This window comes from Pituophis catenifer, unplaced genomic scaffold, assembly GCF_029215685.1.
Source record: "Pituophis catenifer annectens isolate HBS135680 unplaced genomic scaffold, rPitCat1.0.hap2 SCAF_1, whole genome shotgun sequence".
Lineage (NCBI taxonomy): Eukaryota > Metazoa > Chordata > Lepidosauria > Squamata > Colubridae > Pituophis > Pituophis catenifer.
In genome coordinates, this window is record NW_027256881.1 from 296698884 (window position 1) to 296717863 (window position 18980).

Genomic DNA, 18980 nt, shown 5'->3' on the forward strand with positions numbered 1-18980 from the left:
CTGACTCCTGTACTAAACTGAAACTACAGTCCTATTATTCACGCTTAATTGACAGAAATAACCACCAAAGTGGAATAATGTCCAAGTGAATTTGCCCAGGTCCAGGGTCATGCTCTAAAACAAAAACATAAATTCAGTCATAGGGCTTGAAAGTAAGGGATTCAAACAACTACAGAACTCAAACCACAATTTTGAAAAAAAATCATATATTAATCTTATTAGAAACATTTCTTCCTATAATGCACAAGTCACACAAACAATTTGCATTTTCAGATTAGTATACAGGTAAAGCAGGATTTTCTAATTAAAATAACTTTTGGGAATAACTTTTTATTTTAAAACCGTAATCCATGTATTGAATGTGGTTAATTATTAAAGCAGGACAGCTGACTCAAAACACTGTTGAAAGGGAGCAGAGTCTAAAGCAGAGTCTAAAGAACAGAGGAAAATGAATTGACGAGTTCTTTTTATCTTTAAAAGCTTATTAACTAAAGGAATTGAAAAACTATTCTGCTCATGAGACTCTAATTTTTAAACATTCTTTCAGGAATAACATTTTTAAGAATGTTGAAGATTTTAGACATCAGTCTTACACTATTAATTCTTTCATTGTCAACAAACACAAAGAGTACTAAGGTGCTTTCAGCACAGAAGAAGTGTGGAGATTCAGAATGTGAAAGTAAGTACAAAGATCTTTGCTTTAACTAAGTCTATTCAACAGTGTAGTAATACTGCAAAACTCTATCAATATATTTATTTGAAAAACTTTGGGAGGTTAATTTGAAAAGTTTAACCACTAATTTGAAATTATAAGGAAAGTACTATCAATATGTCCACTTTATGAAAAATTAATTAATCATTTTCTAACATGAGGTTTTTTTTAAAAAAGAGAAGTCATTTGCTGAGATTATAAATAATGTAACTCTTTTCAAACTGTAGCACATCCTCATGGTTTTACGAGAACTTGATGGAGTTCCAGGAAAGACTAAAGGCAAAAACAATAATTAGATTAGAAATTAGAAGCTCAGCCAATTGTTTTATCACAGGAGCTTAGCTTCATGATATGGAGCTCTGTAATTTTTTTAACAAGTTCCATAGCCTGAAAAATGACTGTTAACAGATTTGAATTTATAAATTTCAATAGCAAACCTGTTAAAAGACCTTAGAAGTAGAACCTCAGAACACAAAGCATTAACTGTATCCTTCTATCGACTAAATAAGAAATTAATAATGTAATGACTATTAATTATTGGTAAATTTATAGAGCATATAAGGAGAATATATTTGGCTCGCTTTCTTTTTTAGTATTTCAGTCAAAACTGTTAAGAGTAAATACATTACTAAAAAGTCCTCCAACATTTTTATGCAAGTTACTTAGTTTGCAAGAAGTAAACCCTGTTAAATCAACTGTGCATACTTGGAAATAGTGAATGTAAAAGGTCTACATACACAGCCTTATTAATGAATATAAGCTGTACAATGCGGTCATAAAATCAAAAGGCGCTTCAACCAAGTATTAATTTAAGGGTGTGCACATTTATGCAATCACATTATTGTAAGTATTTTGTTATTTTCCCCTGAAAGATTTCAGTTTGTTTTTCAGTTGAATTGTATAGTTTATATATTATATTAAAGGTGGAAAAAATTCTGACATGATTGATCTTGGTTTGATTTTTTATTTTTTTTTACAATTCAAAAACCTTGCATTTTAACAGGGGTGTATAGACTTTTTATATTCACTTCTGTATAGTAGTAAGTGATAAAATAATTTTGGGAGAGTAAAGTATCTTGTCAAATAATATCTACAGTCCTGTTAGCAAAATAGATAGAGTAATTACTAAGTAAGAAAAACTCCGATTTACTTATTAAGAAAATTTATATGGCTGCCCAACTCATTCCCAGTGACTCTATGATTGTTCGTTTCTGGTAACAGGACAAGTGTGGATAATTTAGGATTAAAAATTAAACCATGATCATCTGTCACATATAAGGAGAACGTGTTTGTGTTTCAGCACCCATGCAAACAGCACCTTAAAGCAGCTGCATCTTTTCCCAAGGTCCCAATGCTTTTCGCAATTCTGAGAAGAAACACATCTGATTTAAAGAGTTACTGTATTGATTGCTGCATGTTATGGATAAATGCTTGGTTCTGTGTTTGTTATATAACATGAGAAAGGTCTTTAAAATATTGCCTCTGTTTTTAATTGTTACCCAGCAACTATGAGCAGAGTGTTAGCCATTAAAGACTACACTGGACCTGACTGCCGCTACCTGAGCTTCAAAAATGGGGAAGAAATAATGGTATACTTCAAACTTTCAAGAGAAAGGGAAGATTTGTGGGCAGGAAGTGTAAGTATTAGTCAGCAATTTGCCTGAGAATGGCTAGTTTTATTTATAATATGACTGCAACTTTAAGGCAGTGGTGAAATCCAATTTTTTTTACTACTGGTTCTGTGGGCATGGTTTGGTGGGCATGGCTTGGTGGCTGTGGCAGGGGAAGGATACTGCAAAATCCACATTCCCTCCCCACTCCTGGGGGAAGAATATTGCAAAATCTCCATTCCCACGACACTCTGGGGCCAGCCAGAGATGGTATTTGCTGGTTCTCTGAACTACTCAAAATTTCCGCTACCAGTTCTCCAGAACCTGTCAGAACCTGCTGGATTTTGCCCCTGCTTTAAGGGTTTTAAGAAAGTTAGGGCGGAGGGAAGAATTGCCTCATTATTTATTTATTTATTTATTTATTATTTAAATTTATATACCGCCCTTCTCCCAAAGGACTCAGGGCGGTGTACAGCCAAAAATAAAAACATAAAAATATAAAATTTAAAACAATTTAAAAGTATATTAAACAAAATTGGCCCATATTAATTAAAACCCCCTTTTTAAAAAAAACAAATTAAAAACAATTAAAAGAGCTACACCTTTTATCATCTTGCAGACAGGAGAAAGGATTTTCAAAATTGAGTGAATGTTTTAAATGACTAGATGGAGCAATACTTTTCATTTAAAGTTATAAACTAATCAATAATATATTTTTGGTTTTGCTGAATATTTCTGTTTCCTGGGCCATTGACTTCAGTAATCAAAAACAATGAAGAAAGAACCAGACTGATGTAGGACACAGAAATAAAGTAGGCTGTGTCCCCAGGAATCTCAAAGATTTAAAAGTTGGAGAAAACACATAAACTAAAGTCCCTATTTCTTTCAGGCATAATTTTTATTTTAGGGTCACTAACAGAAATTCCAATATATTTTAGGTCCTAGACAAAATATACTTTGATGTAACACTTTAAAAAATATTGCTACAAATAATTATTTGCAGCAAGCACACAAAACTCTATATAAACTCTATATAAGTAACCAACTGCTTAAAAAGTAGTTCTTTTTGAAATAAAGTTTTTTAATTATAGCATTTTGAGCTCAATTCAAAACAGAGGAGGCTCTGTCTATAGGTAGAATGAAAGTTCTACCTGACTCAGTTCATACTCAATTGCCTACCAAGAAAAGTCTTTGAATTTATTATTTGTTTATTACCTGGTAGTTGGAGAAGGACTATGTCCTTGATTTGGGTGGAGGGACATTCAGTAAACTAAAAAAGGGGGGTAGAGACCCCTTTTGATCTTTGCTGCTGGTAAATACCTGAGTATAACCATGCAGTTGTCTTGACAAAATAGTTTGCAATTGCCTTCTTACAAAATATTTTTTTACTTTTCTTTTGTATTCCTTGGTTTCCATCCAAGTACTAACTAAGCCTAATTAGCTTCTAAATTTAGAGATCAGCCAGGAGCTGCCATCTTCTGAGATTCCTAGTTTTCCTTTATCTTTAAAGGATGAGTTAAGCTCCCCTCCCACATCACCAATTATTAAGGCTGTCTCTAGAGCTCTGAACTTGGGTAACCTCTTCTTATAAAAGCTGAAATATTTAATGCCGAGTTTATAATTAGTTTGAAATGTTTTCAGGAAGATACCAGGTTTTGGCTGTGTTTAAATTAAACTTCAATCCTACACCTTTAGTAGCAGTTAATCCTACTGATTATAGTGGATTTCTTCTGAGTAAAATTGTTTTGCTGAAAAGTTAGATTTCTGAGATCTTTCCATGCAGCCAGAGACAGAATTATTCTACTGTTATGTATGTACTGCGCCTAACATTCTAATTGATCCATAGAAGCAGCATAGAAGTATCTCTCTGTCAGGGATGTCCAATATTTTCTGCAGAAAATATTTCTGCATTTGGAATTTTAAGATCATTGAACATTCCTTTTGCTTATGCGCACAACTGCAGCTGGGCATCCTTTGGAAAGCAACAAAGGGTCTGATTTACCTTCAGAGTTCAAAACATCTGATACTTTTGTCAAAATAAGGAAGGTAGCATTGCATTATTACCACACAAACTGTGTCCCCTTTGTATGTTTAATGTAACATTATTGTGCATGTATAAATGAGAAGCTTATGGTTTCATAAATTGTTCCTGCTCTGAGGATGCCTCTGTTGTTGCTTACCAGTGGCCTCTTAACCACAGAGGTTAATTAACATGGACTAACATACCATGCTAAAACTACTAGTATCATCCAGATGTACTGGGAAGTTACTTCCATCTTACTCTAGCAGTTATAACCAAAAGCAACATAATGGTTCAACAAACAGATGTAAACAATCTAATTGCAAAATATTAGATCAACAGGCATAGCATTCTATCATTGATAGAATGATATCTCTTGATCTGGTGGATCAAAATGCTACTGTACTGCACAGCTTATAATATCTGATTTAACAGTGTTAATAGTGATACTTTTTGATATCAATATAGTGATTAGTATCTTTTTGAATGCTTTCAATTATTGCCATTTTTTCTGTTAATTATGTTAGAGAGTTTAGAGTAGATCCTCACTATTAACCTATACCAGTGGTTTTCAACCTTTTCTTCACTATGGACTTCCTTTAAGTACATTTTGTGGCTGGGGACCCCCCAAGACTTAATTCAAGATTAAAATCATAACATTTCTTCAAGCCTTCAAAGACTGCCCCCCACCTGTGACAACATTGCAGCCCCCTTGGGGTCTGCGGATCACAGGTTGAGAACCACTAACCTATACAATTCTGCTTCCTTTTTTAGCCCATAGTTCACATCCTTATTTCTCCTTAATTTAAACGGAATTGTTATCAGTTTGATGGTATGGTAAAACTATTTCCTTCTAAACTGAAACTGAGACCTATTGACATAATTTGAAGAAAAAGTACTGATGATAAAATAGCAAGACCACTATTGATAATATCCCATGGCATGTAAACTAAAAACAAACATTTCTCTACTATTAAAAAAAACAGGAGGAAGCAAATTCTTCTTATAATTTTTGTTTCATTAATATTTTAAGTAGAAATCACAGTGTGTTCATAAATGCCATTTTTCCCTTTTACTATAGAAAGGCAAAGATTTTGGTTACTTCCCAATGGATGCTGTCCAAACAGAAGAAGCATTTGTTACAGAAGAAATAGAAGTGCCCACAAAGGTAAATTAAAATGCTTCATGAACATTTCAAATTCTCTAGTGGTATTATTTCAAAGGAAACTCAGGAGATAATTTGGTGTATTGGTTTGTTCATATAAATCATAGGTGTCCAATCTTTTGGCTTGCCTCGGCCACATTGACTGAAGAGGAAAAACCCTCGCTTGACCCAACCTGTCTGGACAATTTGCATCCAGTCTCCCATCTTCCCTCTTTAGAGAAAGTAATAGAAAAAGTGGTTGTTTGACAGTTCCAGGGAGACTTCGATGAAATGGATTTCCTGCACCCCTTTCAGGCAGGATTCAGGCTTGGCTATGGGAGAAAGACACTTTGGTCACACTTATGGATGATGCATATTGAAGGCGGATGATTCAATATTTAATAGCTCTCATGCTGTTCTCACAAAATGCATATGGGATAACTCAGGAAAACAATTGTGGATAGTGCTAGCTTCGTTTCCCCTTCCACCAAACATCATCAGCTGCCTTAATAAGGGATAGGGAGGAGGGGAAGGCAGGTTCTAATAGATTATTAAACTATTAAGTTTAACTGTCAAAACTTGCTCAGGTTTTGCAGAAAGATTTTGAATGAGTGTGATCAAAGGGAACTCATCAGCTAATAGCAAGGTTTTGTGTTGTTCTAGAATAGCACTATTCTGGAAAGCAACATTATTCTAGAACAACACTAAACCATTTCAAAAAGGACTGGAAAACATTTAAGAGCTCAGGCTGAAGTTACTCATTGCAGTGACAGAGCTCCTTCCCACATCACTTTTTTATGCTCTATTAATAATGATACATAGTTATAGGAGAATATTCCTGCTATCTATATTTATATATTGATATTTATATTATATATATATATATATATATAGAGAGAGAGAGAGAGTTGATAATGTACAAAGGGGTCTTCTCAAAGGGGTTTCAAATGCTTTTTTTAATAGGTGAGGAAAGCTAGGTAAATAATAAATGTTTTAAATAAGTCAAAAAATAATGTATTCATTTTACATTTATTTTTTTAGGAAACTGATTTCCTTTGTCTTGATGGTGAAGAATATGTTTTTGAAAATGAAGACAGCATATTTAATCGTCCTGCTGAAGAAAATGAGCATGATGTATCTCTTTACACTGATGGTAAAGACTCAGACTTTAACATGCCTGAAGATGAAATAATGAAGCTCCCAGATACTTCTATCCCAAAAGAATATAGCAGTCACAGCAAGACTGATCAAGATGACTCTAGCCAGCAAGAAGACCCAATCGGTCAGGCTCTGAATCCAGTCCCAACTCAGTCAATTTGGACTGTTTTTGGTATTACAGGTTGGCTTGGTTTGGGAGGGGAAGAACATAAGGAGGCTTTTGGAAAATCCTCAGAGATTTCAGAACAAATTACATTTAGGCATAGAAAAATAGCAATAGCTGGCAATGCTGATATTCAAGAACAACCCAAAGAGAGTAAAATGGAGCCACGTAGCTCGTTTCAGAGCAGTTTGACAGATTTGCTTCATTTTGGAAATGAAAAATCAGGACATGATCTGCTGTACAAAGATGGTGATCTAGATCTCCATAGCAGTTCCAACACTGCTTCTAACAGTGGCCACCATGGCAGAACAGCAGCTTCCAAAGCAAGAATAGAGAAACATAGTGATAATGAACTGTCTGAATCAAACTGGTTTGGTCTGAAGTTAAATGATATTTTAACTTTTGGGTACGCTCAAAAAGACAAAGAACAGCTTGCAAATGGAAAAATAGATCAAAATGAAGACCCACTGCCTTCTAATATAAAATTGGTCCCATTGGAGGATGGTTTGAGAGAAGCAGCAGTAGAGCAAATGCTCTATGAAGAACAAAGCAAATATGTTAAAAAGAACATAGAGCAAACACTTGAATCGGTAGTAGATGAAGAGAAAGAAAAATATCATGAAGAAATGACCAGCCCAGATATTACAGATCCTGAAGTTCCTTTAGGGAATGAATGTCCTGATTTCATGAATACGGAAGCTGCTGCTTTTTCCACTGAACTTGCTGAAAATCTAAAATCTTCCAGTACAGAACAAGATTCAGTATCAGGGAACCAAATCAACGAAAATACTCCGAATTCAGAAAGAACAAAAAGCCAGTCAGGTTTGTATGAAAGTGTATATAATAATATAATTGAAGTTAATAAGGCCATATCAGTTAATCGGCTAGGACATGAGTCTCCAGCTATTCAGAGCTCAGTTGTAGAGTAGCTTCAATCTTCTCACAGTATAGATAATTTTGTTCCATTAAATACCCAAACTTCAGGAGAAGAAAATTAAAATGGCTCTAAAAAGCTCCAGTTTTTCTACTCCGTTAGCTATTTTACAAATGTACTAGATTTTCAGTATGTCAGAGCTAAAGAAAATGCAGACACTTCGGAAATAGATCTAAAATCTAATGAATACAACTGACAACCTAAAAGCAGTGAAGCAGCATTTTCTACAGATAAAAAAAAATAAAAAACAATTCCTACTAAATCAGAATATTGTCAAAAATTAGAAAATCAGAATACTGATACTTCTCAGGAAAACTTTCTCTTGTCTTCTTTAGCAGCAAAAGCTAGTGAAAAAATATATAGAAACCATTGAAAATGGTGAATTAGTAGAAGTTAATAAACCACACTCGCTGCTGGCAAATTCTAAGTTAAAATATTGTCTTTCCTATCAATGTATATAAATAACTAATTATTAAAAGGGTCAGGATCAGAAAAGGAAATTTGGAAATATAGAAACACTTTAATCCAGAAAAGATGATTATTCACATTCTAGAATTCAATAAACTGTCTCATCTAGAGGTAGAAAATGTTGCTAATTCACTCCCAGAGCAACAAGCTATGAAACAAAAAAGAATGCTGAGAAAAAAAAAGCTAAATGAGATAAAATAGAACAAGTAGAAAATTCACTTTTGTAGGTGTCAGAAATCTGTAGAAAGAATGTCTAGAAGTATGCAAGAAAAAATTAAAATTAGTCTTGAAATGCATGAAAATTGTTTTTTGAAGAGCTAGAATATAGCTCTTGCACTGTGAAAAATTCCTTAAGGGTTCATCTAGCTGCTAGATGAACCCTTAAGGAATTTTTCACAGTGCAAGGATATTCCAGATGGCAATGAAATGTTTATTGCTGTTTTAGACAGTAGGGAATCAGTTATAACAGGGGGAAGAAAAGAAACTTTATTAGAAAGAAGACTTATAATAGAAAAGGGAGGAATTAAAGAGAGAAATAGAGAGCAAAAAGCCAAAAATACTAATGAAGAGTATTGTAATGAAGATTTTAATGAAAACTACTCCAATGATGCTGCAGATATTAAAGCAAGCTATGTTCATAATGAAAAAGAAAAGCAAGGAGTTACTTAGGATGCAAGGAAGTTAGCTCAGTCTCCATTTTCTATTTGTTTTTCTCCAGATTCAGTCATACGTTCTGAAATACAGTACAGTGAAGCTGAAGAGCTCCAGTGCATTTCTTCTTTTAGCCATTATAAAGATCTCTTTAGTTTTCAGAACTTTCCAGACAAAACCATAAATTCTTTACAAGAAATTAAAAGAACCAAGGTTAAAAATAGCCAATCTAAAAATAGTGTTGAATCACTACAGAAAAACAAAGAATTAGAAAAGAAAAATATGTTACATCAGAAAACAGCAAATCTGAAGGAAAATATTTTTAACAAAGATATTTTTTTACTTTCATCAACAATGCAAAACAATGCAGGCCATACAAATGTAACAAAAGAAGCTAGGTTATTATCAGAAACAATTTTTCCTTCATCTGAAAAACATTTTTCAGAATATATAATAGAACCTTTATTCCAGGATAAAAAAACATGTGACAAAAACTTCGACAAACCACACAAAACCTCAGAATTACAGCTTAGTCTGCAAAGATCAACAAAACAGTATAAATATGTGAAGAGAGTTTCTTCATCTAGAAAACAATACATAAACAAATTTAAACATTTAAACCTAAAAGGTTTGGATGAAAGTACACCTGTCATATGTTACACTGATGTTATGAAGAAAACTGAGATTTCAGAACCATTGGTTTGTTTGTATTCACAAAAATATGATATACAAGAAGATGTTATAGTTTCTCATAAAGAAAATGAATTTGTTGAGGTGAAGAATGTAGCAAGCATGTTACCTGGTACTATGAAATTTTTCCCCGTAAATTATAATGAAGACTGTTTGCAGAACAAAAGCATAACTAAAGAAAGTATGAATCAGTTTTCTCAAAAAAGAGCAAAAGTAGAAATTAATGTACCAAAACAAATTTTGCAATTGACTATTGACAGTCAACAAGAAAGTAAAAGGATGCAAACAACTGAAAAGTATCCAAATAACTTAAAACAGCACAGGCTATCTCCATTCATTACAGGTCAAGAACTGCTTCCATGTGAAAAAGAATTTTATGGACTTGTCAAACATAATTTGAATTTTGTCACTCACAGTATGGAAAAGAAATACTTTCAGGATCCACAAATGCAGATAGGTGAAAGAAGCAATGAGGTAAACAGTTCAGAAAGAATAGAAGACTATTATGATAGTGCTCAAAGTTGTGATGTTTCTTCAGTACCAAAAACTATTGAAAATTATGCTCCTCAAGAACAAACTATCTCACATTATCCTGATTCTCATACTTTTTCTAAGAAAAGCATGCATTTACTACACATGTATGAAAGTCTAATATATTCAAAAGAAGGTAAAAAAGAATTAAAAAGCGAACAAAAGATTTTAGCTTCTCATGTTGATCAATCAGATAGGGAGAAAAGCATTATAACAGGTATAAGGCCTGATAGAAAGCATATAAATCAGGTAGAATATACCACAAAAACATATTTAACACCTAATTTAGAAAACGAGGAGTTTAAAATTTTAACTCAACGTAAGAAAAAAGATGGCATTTTAAATATTGGAGATACTGAACCTGAATTTCAACAAGAAACAGTACCACTAATGTCATCTGTACCAGTAGTATCTCAGAAGAAAACTAAACACAGTTTAAACATTGACTATAATAATTTACTTCTTAAAAAGCATGGTCTAATAGACACTTTTGCCAGTGAAGATCTAGTGCAACGTTTAGACATTCAGAGGGAAGATTCCAAATCAGATCTTAGTATTAATCCTAGCAAATTTTCCTCAGATGAGCTCTCCAATCATCTTGAGTCTATAAATCATATTATGGATCGTACTCCTAGGTACACAAAAGGTAATTTAAACACACACCATTTAGTTGTTGATCCTGACAATGAAATGTTTACACAAGACAAGACAGTTTGTTTTAAAAACTTAAACTATGTAGATAAACTATTTATTTATGGGCATGAAAAAGTTAAGCCAGAAAAGGGTCAGGAAGATAAGAAAAGTGAGAAAAACATACTGCACAGGAACAAAAATGGGAGAAATGTAGGGCAAAGTGTTATAAGCAATATTTTTGATAAAACTGCATATTATTTTGGAAAGATATTTAAAAAAACTAATGATAATGATTTCACAAAACATAAAATTAATAAAAATTTTAAAGCAGAGAGACATAAAGCTAAACATGCCCATGAACAAACAAAATATGAATGTCAGGATGTGAATGCTTTTTGTTATTTTAATAAAGTAATGCAATGGAAAAAATCTGTTACTGCAGACTCAGAAAATGATAACCGAAACACTGACAGACTCCAAATTCTGGAAAGAGAGTCTGTTTTCCAGAATGCAATTCAAAATTGTAAATTGATAACAAATATAGGCTTAGATTGGAAAGATGCCAGTTCCTCCTTAAGGGTCCAGGAATTTACTTTAAAGCTAGCTGAGGAATCAAGAAAGATTTTTCAAGCAAATATTTGTGTAGATGAATTGCAGCAACTAGAGCAAGAGTTTGAAAAGCTTCAGTACAACATCTCCATTTCTCCATGTGAATATATTTACAAGAAAAGAAAACAAGCAACAACTTTGGTGGAACATCAACATAAATTAAATATTGGACACGGGAAGTGTATGAAGACCAAAATGCATTTACTGCCAGAAATCCAAGGTCTTATATGGGATAGCAGAAACAACTGTGGAAGCCAAAAGACAGAATCAGGTATTAGGCCACTGTTTTGGTAATAAAAATAGATAAATCAAAAATTCCTGAAAATTTTTGCTTTTAAGCAAAGCAAAGAGCCTTTATTTTTTTAAGGCATAATACAACAAAAAATTGATGTCTCTTTTACATTGGCAGAACTTCAAGATAGTACCCTCCTCCAGGGGTGTCAAACTCAAGGCCTCTGGGCCGAATCCTGCCCTTGGGGTGCTTAGATCTCGCCCATAGGGCCACCCTGGAAACAGCAAAGGACCAGCCTATGGTGCCTCTGTCAGCCAAAATGGAGCCAGTGAGGGCCATGTGCATCCCCCTGGGCCCCGTTTTTGCTGGCAGAGGGCTAGCAAAACTAACTAAAAACAAAAGGAGAATTGTTTCCCCTTTTGCATTTGAGCATGCAAGAAGGCACAGGAAAGGAAAAAGGGAAAGATAAAAGATAAAGAAAAAAAAGGAAAGATGGGAAGATAGCTAGGAAGGAAAAAGAAAGAAAGAGGGGAAGGAAGAAAGGAGAATGAAGAGGGAAGGAAAAGGAAAGGGAAGGGAAGGGAAGGGAAGGGAAGGGAAGGAAGGAAGGAAGGAAGGAAGGAAGGAAGGAAGGAAGGAAGGAAGGAAGGAGATTATAATGAGAGTGGATGAGGGTCTGAGGAAAGTCCTGCCTTAGCACTTAGCCACCACAAGTGCCCCTGACACAAGTGACATCGAGCTGGCCATGGCCACCCTGGCCACGCTTATCCCGGCCACGTCCAGCTGGGCCCCCAAGATCAAACACAACCCTGATGCAGCACTCAATGAAATCGAGTTTGACACCCCTGCCCTACTCCTAAGTGTAGTATTATTTTGGACAAAGCAACATGATTTAAAATAAACGAATTGATGTTTTCAATTATTAGAAAAAGTGCAATATTTCCACAATGTAAGCATAATTTCAGCACATGTATTATTTATATGTAACTTGGACTATTACATGCATTGTAGTTCTTAATCATATGGATTTTAATTATTTATATATATTAGAAAAGAACACTACATTTAATTCTTCTGCATCAGTCTGGAAATCAGGATTCTAATATATTTCCTGTCATCATAATGAACAGAAGATAAAAACTTCCAAATGTGAACAATTCAAATGGAATGCTGTAGAATCATTCCCACAATTCTGAAAATCCTTATTTTAATTTTCTTTTTTTCCCTTTTTTATAAGGCATATTATTTCATATTCATAAGCCTGATAAATAATAGTTATCATTATACTCAAAAAATTTATCCTGATTTTTAGGACCTTCTGAATGTCTTGATAGTGATACTGGCCTGGACTCTAACAATTATTAGGAATATTTTGCTTATGTTGATTTAGCTCCCAAGTATTTTCACTCAAAAATCAATTTTGATTCTGGGGGAATGATGTAATTATTGTATGTGCTTGTTGTTTATTATTGAGGAAAAATCTAGGTGTTATCCAGGGGTGGGTTCCACTTACCCTTATTATTGGTTCGCAGCGGGGGAGTGCACGCGCCCATGATCATCCATGATGACATTGTGGCAGGTGGGCAGAGCCTCCCACCAGTTTTACTACTGGTTCTATAGAACCAGACAGAACTGGGAGCAACCCACCACTGGTGTTATCTGGTTCCAAACATGGTGCTCTAAATATTGTTAAATAAAAACAAAACCCAAATGTGATTTGCTTGTGCTGGCTTGAGCATAATGTGTGGATCCAGCCATTTTGTTTATAAACAATGATTTGAGTCTTAACATATTGAGCAAGCCCAACTATGATTATATATTATAGTTAAACAAACTATGTCATGGTGTGGTTTATGAACCCAGATTCATGGCAATCTTAATTAACCAAAATTATTTTTATCACTATAATGGAAATGAGAAAAAAGTTGAGTGGAGGATCAGGTGAAAAATGGAAAGGACTACCTAATCTATCCCATGCTTGTTAATTCCACCCCACCCCCTCCCAAGTTGAAAGATATCTGTAAGTGTATGTATAGTTACAATTTACTTAGCTATTGAAGTTTAAATGGTTATCTGATACTTTACAGCATTTCCAATAAATACTCAATCAGAAATTCCTCAGTACCCAAGTAAATGGATAGAGGACTGCTACTTTCATATATAATTTTATTTATATGTTTTTCAGACTTATTTGTCACCCATCTCACTTTAAGATGACTTAGGGTGGCAAATTTTTAGTAATTTAGCATCAATTCTAATAATAAAATTCCTTTTTTCTAAATTATTTTCTTGTTAGCTTTCAGTCAAAAAACTGTGGAACAGAAAAGTCCATATTTTTTCAAGATGTAAAATAATGATGCAGAATACAACCAGCTAAAATGTCATATAAATTAAAAATATATATGTAATTCTTTGCAGATAATGGGAAATTACCTGGCAATGGCCTCAAAGAAAAAAATCATTTGAATTCCAATAACGAAGCTAAGAATGATCAGTATTCTGAAAAAAACACACCTCCCACAAATTGTAAGAAAAAGCCAAATGCTTCAGGAAAAAAATATCTAGATCAACAGGACATTAAAGAAGTGCAAGAGAACAATCTAATGAATCAAAGTTGTATCATTAGTAATGGTAAGAAAACTTAATCTAAATATTAAAAGACCAGATTTTAAAAAATATATCATCTGTAAAGATAATTGGTAAGAACTTTTTTTTTCTTTGTCTTGTGCATGAAACAGAAAATGAAAGGCTACTTCAGATAATCCTGGATTTGAATACATTCTGTGCCATTATAACTTCTATTTTTTCATCTATGATACCTATTGGTAAAAAGGTAAGTTTCTTTAATATGAGTCTACTTTCTGATGCTAATGCTAATCATAAAAAAATGTAGTATGGCTACCATGTCTAGGTAGCCAAAAATCTGAACAAATAGTGATCAGCAAAGAGACACATAATGTTCTGGCTCTCTATTGTTCTCTCATGTTTTTCAAGATTTTCGCAGTTCATGTATGACAGTTTTAAAAAATATTTATTTGGCATTTAAAATGTTGCATGTAATGCCTTTTAAGCTTATATTTTTCAAGATAGTTAAAGGTAGATGTAATTTGTTTTATGATCTGAACTTTACTTTTACTTTACTTTTACTTTTATTTGATTTATATACCGCCCTACTCCCGAAGGACTCAGGGTGGTGAACAGCCAACAATAAAATACATACATACAAAATTTAAAAAGTGGAAATAAAATCGAATTAAATAGTTTGGCCCAGACAGATTAAAAAACCCTAATCAATTTAAAACAAATTAAACTTTGAATGTTAAAAATATTAAAAAATATTAAAAATTTATTTAAAAAGAGGGAGAAGGTTAGGCCAGGCCCGCCTGGTGGAATAAAAAGGTTTTAAGAGCGCAGCGGAAGGTGCGCAGATCCGGGATCCTCCGTATCTCTGGGGGGAGCTCATTCCAGATAGTAGGTGCCCCCACAGAGAAGGCTCTCCCCCTGGGGGCCGCCAGTCGACATTGTTTGGCCGACGGCACCCGGAGGAGCCCCTCTGTATGAGAGCGTACCGGCCGGTGGGAAGCTATTGGTGGTAGTAGGCGGTCCCGCAAGTACCCAGGTCCTAAGCCATGGAGCGCTTTAAAGATGGTGACCAAAACCTTGAAGCGCACCCGGAAGATCACCGGGAGCCAGTGCAGCTCACGCAGGAGAGGTGTCACATGGGAACGCCATGTTGCTCCCACTACCACCCGCGCGGCCGCACTCTGCGGCAGTTGGAGCCTCTGGGTGCTCCTCAAGGGGAGCCCCATGTAGAGAGCATTACAATAGTCCAGGCGGGAGGTGACGAGGGCATGAGTGACCGTGCGTAAGGAGTCCCGATCCAGAAAGGGACGCAACTGGCGGATCAGGCGAACCTGATGAAAAATCCTCCCGGTCACGGCCGTCAAGTGCTCTTCTAAAGACAGCCGTGAATCCAGGAGGATGCCCAACTTGCGCGCCCTCTCTGTGGGGGCCAGTGATTTGCCCCCAATAGTCAGTGATGGCACCAACTGACTATATCGGGACGTCGGAAACCACAGCCACTCGGTCTTGGATGGGTTGAGCCTGAGCCTATTCCTCCCCATCCAGATCCGCACGGCCTCCGTGAACTACAATTCAAATTATAATTAACATATTCCACTTTAACTAAATTAAATGTAAATAATTGTGTTGGACAGCTTTTAGTGTTTGGTATCAGAAGGCAAGTATTACGATCCAGGTCACCTAGGCAGAGGCAGGCTTCGATAGAATCCTTTATTGCTCTATTAATTCCACAAGAAATGACCCTACAACCGCTGTTAAGACTCTACCCCATACTACCCTGAAGGCAGATACCCTCAGTCCCAGAAACAAAAGCCAGCAAGCAAAAAACCAATTCACAAAGGCAGAGAGGAAGTCCAAAGAGAAGGTGCAAGCACATGGGGCAAGGTTCATAGGCAAAGTCCACAGGACAAGGCCATAAGGCAAGTGGCAAGTCCACCAGGCAAAGGCATAAGGCAAAGCAGAGGCAGAAACACAAGTCAAGGCCAAGTTTTTACAAAGCTAGGGGAGTGTATGCCAAAGCAAACAATTGTTCCCAACAAAGACAATCTCCCCTAGCTTTTGCTTAAGTCAACCCATGTCATGTGTTTCTTGTGAGGAGGGGCAGGGCAACCTTCTTCCCAGTAGCTCGGCAGACCTCCTTTAAGCTTGCCTCTGCTCTACTCTCTGTGTCCTCAGATGGAGTGGGGGAGGCAGCTGTTCCTCATCAGAGGGGATCTGCTGCCTCTCAGCCCCATTGCCTGTCTGCAGCTGATCCTTTCCCATGTCTGTGAGGGCAGGCAACTCCCCATCTTAGTTGACCAGCTCCCCCAATGCCTGAGAGCCTGGCCAGCATTGTCCTCCTCAGTCCCTGGCCTCTCCAAACATTGCAAGGGAGATGTGCCATCCCGTTGGACAGTCTGATTTCCAACTCCTCCTCCTCCGAACTGGGATCCGATGGGGCCATGACAGCAAGATTACTCTAGTCTGATACCTTTCTTCTGGTCTCCAAAAGCAGAGCAGTCCTCATTTTGCACTGCATTTCTACTCCTATTTTTCCCACTCATATCCATGTCAAACAGGGACAAAAGGAATGGAGAAAATTTAAGGAAATTTAAAAGGATTCTGCAAGAATAACATAGTTTAGCAATTATAGAGAGTGACCAGACCAGGAAGTGAGAATTCCTGACATTGGTAACTACCAGCACTCAAATTGCAGCTGCAAAATTAAATTCCCAGCAATTTCTTTCTTCCACAACAAATTCAGAAAAATTATTCAATCTAGATGATTCTTTATGATCATATGGTCACAGAGCTGTATATATGCAATATTTATTTTATTAAATAAATATTTTATTAAAAATATTGTCAGGATGAAATTAAAAAATTAGTACTGTCACAGCCTGCCCAGACTCTTTGGGATATGATAAACAAACTTAATTGTAATAATTCCATCTTATAATTTCAATGGACTTGGCAAAATGTATTAATTTAAATTGATTGATGGAAATTAAAGGACTCAAAATTCTGGCAGGGAAAACAGTTTTTCCTTACACAGCCTCACTCCATGCTTCTTTAACAGTCTTAACTTAGAAGTAAAATTCAAATCCAGTGGAGGTTAGTTTTCAGTAAGTGTGCTTAGGAATGAAACCTGCAAATTTGGCACTGTAATACTTTAGCAATCATATAAAAAGGAATAGTTATGAATTAGCGCTGCCATGTAAGTGGGATATATTCATTATTATTGCAGACCAGCTTGTCTATTTCAAGAATTGTCACTCTGATAGTCTATTTTTTCCAACACTGTCATAAGCCTAAATGTTTTACTTTGCAGGTTGGGGGACGGTGGTAGAACAGTACTACAAAACCTCTCTGTGAATGTATTTTAAAGTATTTGCTATAAATAAATAATTCTATATTTTCCAATTATAGTATACTACTGTCATAAACTAAAATATTGTTTGTCATAAACTTCCCTTTTGCACCCCCTTGCATTAAAAGCATTAATGTTAGAGGAGAATCTCGTGTCCATTTGGAAGCAAATACAATCTAAGATTTTATCATTGGGTTATGAGCTTCTAAAAAAATTGAAATAATTTAATGCTTTTATAGCATCTTATAGAGTTAAACTTCCCATTCCACAAATGGGAAAGCAGGTATATGATATAGTTAAACTTTGTAATGGAAAATGAGACTTTGAATGTTTTTATCTAAAAGATACCAACCTGTTGGACTGCCACATAGTCATTGTATTAGATGCTTTTCTAGTACATACTTTTCAAGTACTAGATGCTTTTTTATTTTTCAATTTGTGAGTTGGGGGAGGTTGCTTTAGTTAATTTCTCTATTATTTCTATCCTATAATGTTAGAGTATAAAATGTTAGTTTCTATTTTGGTTGCGAAAACAAATCTACGCATAGAGAAACACACATACATAAATCCGTGATTAATATGTTGTATTCATGCTATGCATCTCGGTTCTCTTTTAGCATAAATTCACTGATAATTTCCTACCTTTTAACATCTCTTGCTCTTTCTTCTTCTCTTTTGTTCAACAAGCAAGACCAGAAATGTGAACCTTGTGGATAGTTTGCTTTATAGGTGTCATATCATTGAAAACATGGTTGTCTTTAATTTTCTTCTGGGCAACATTAGAAAGGATGTTTTTATTGAGTGATGTTCCTTTACCATATCTCTTGCATGAGGAAAAAGCCTTGACTTCTGTCAGGCTATTTTATTAAAAGTTAATTGTATGCTTTAGCATTTTAGTTTTGCATCCTTACTATCTATCCTTGTTAAATATTGCATATTAATTAATTTTAAATTTTAAATATTTTACAGCATATAAGCCTCTGTTCTGGAGGGTACTATAACAGATCTGTGTAATCTGTTCAGAAGGGTGATATACCAAATCTAAAAACAATTAAACAATTTAAATAAAATTCTACACAACACAATATAAAATGTTTTTGCGCTACGTATGCTGGTGGGCAAAAATGACATAAACCTAGGGCCTAGGTCTGTTCAGAATGGAAGAGGTTTGCATTTAGAAGTAAAATGCCATATCGGAGACATAATTTTCTTAGTGGAATGAATGACATTGAGATAGGAACTTGTTATACAAGTTTCATGTTCTATCTGAACCTGTTATTTTGTTTGGTTTCTTGCTTCATTTATATTTAAATACCATTGATTAGTAATTAATCATAAGGGTAAAAAGCAGAGACGTATGTTTAAAACAGCTGATACAGATCTTATAAAAATAAAGTAGGTAGCATAAAATTATTTTTTGCCAAATGCAAAACATTCCCTTCCATGCAAGCAAAGCATATCCCAGCAGTGGATGTTGTGTATAAAGTGACAGT

At 35.1% G+C, this 18980-nt stretch overlaps 1 protein-coding gene across 1 annotated transcript in view; it reads left to right on the forward strand.

The window, feature by feature from the left end:
* The first annotated feature begins 564 nt into the window (after positions 1 to 564).
* MIA2 (MIA SH3 domain ER export factor 2) overlaps positions 565 to 18980 on the forward strand; it is a 54719-nt gene continuing 36303 nt past the window's right edge. Inside the window, exons 1-7 of the mRNA XM_070940631.1 lie at positions 565 to 679; positions 2216 to 2349; positions 5424 to 5510; positions 6528 to 7629; positions 8928 to 10169; positions 13974 to 14186; positions 14294 to 14388. Of these exons, the coding sequence (XP_070796732.1) occupies positions 565 to 679; positions 2216 to 2349; positions 5424 to 5510; positions 6528 to 7629; positions 8928 to 10169; positions 13974 to 14186; positions 14294 to 14388 (2988 nt within the window). The remainder of the gene's footprint in view (positions 680 to 2215; positions 2350 to 5423; positions 5511 to 6527; positions 7630 to 8927; positions 10170 to 13973; positions 14187 to 14293; positions 14389 to 18980) is intronic.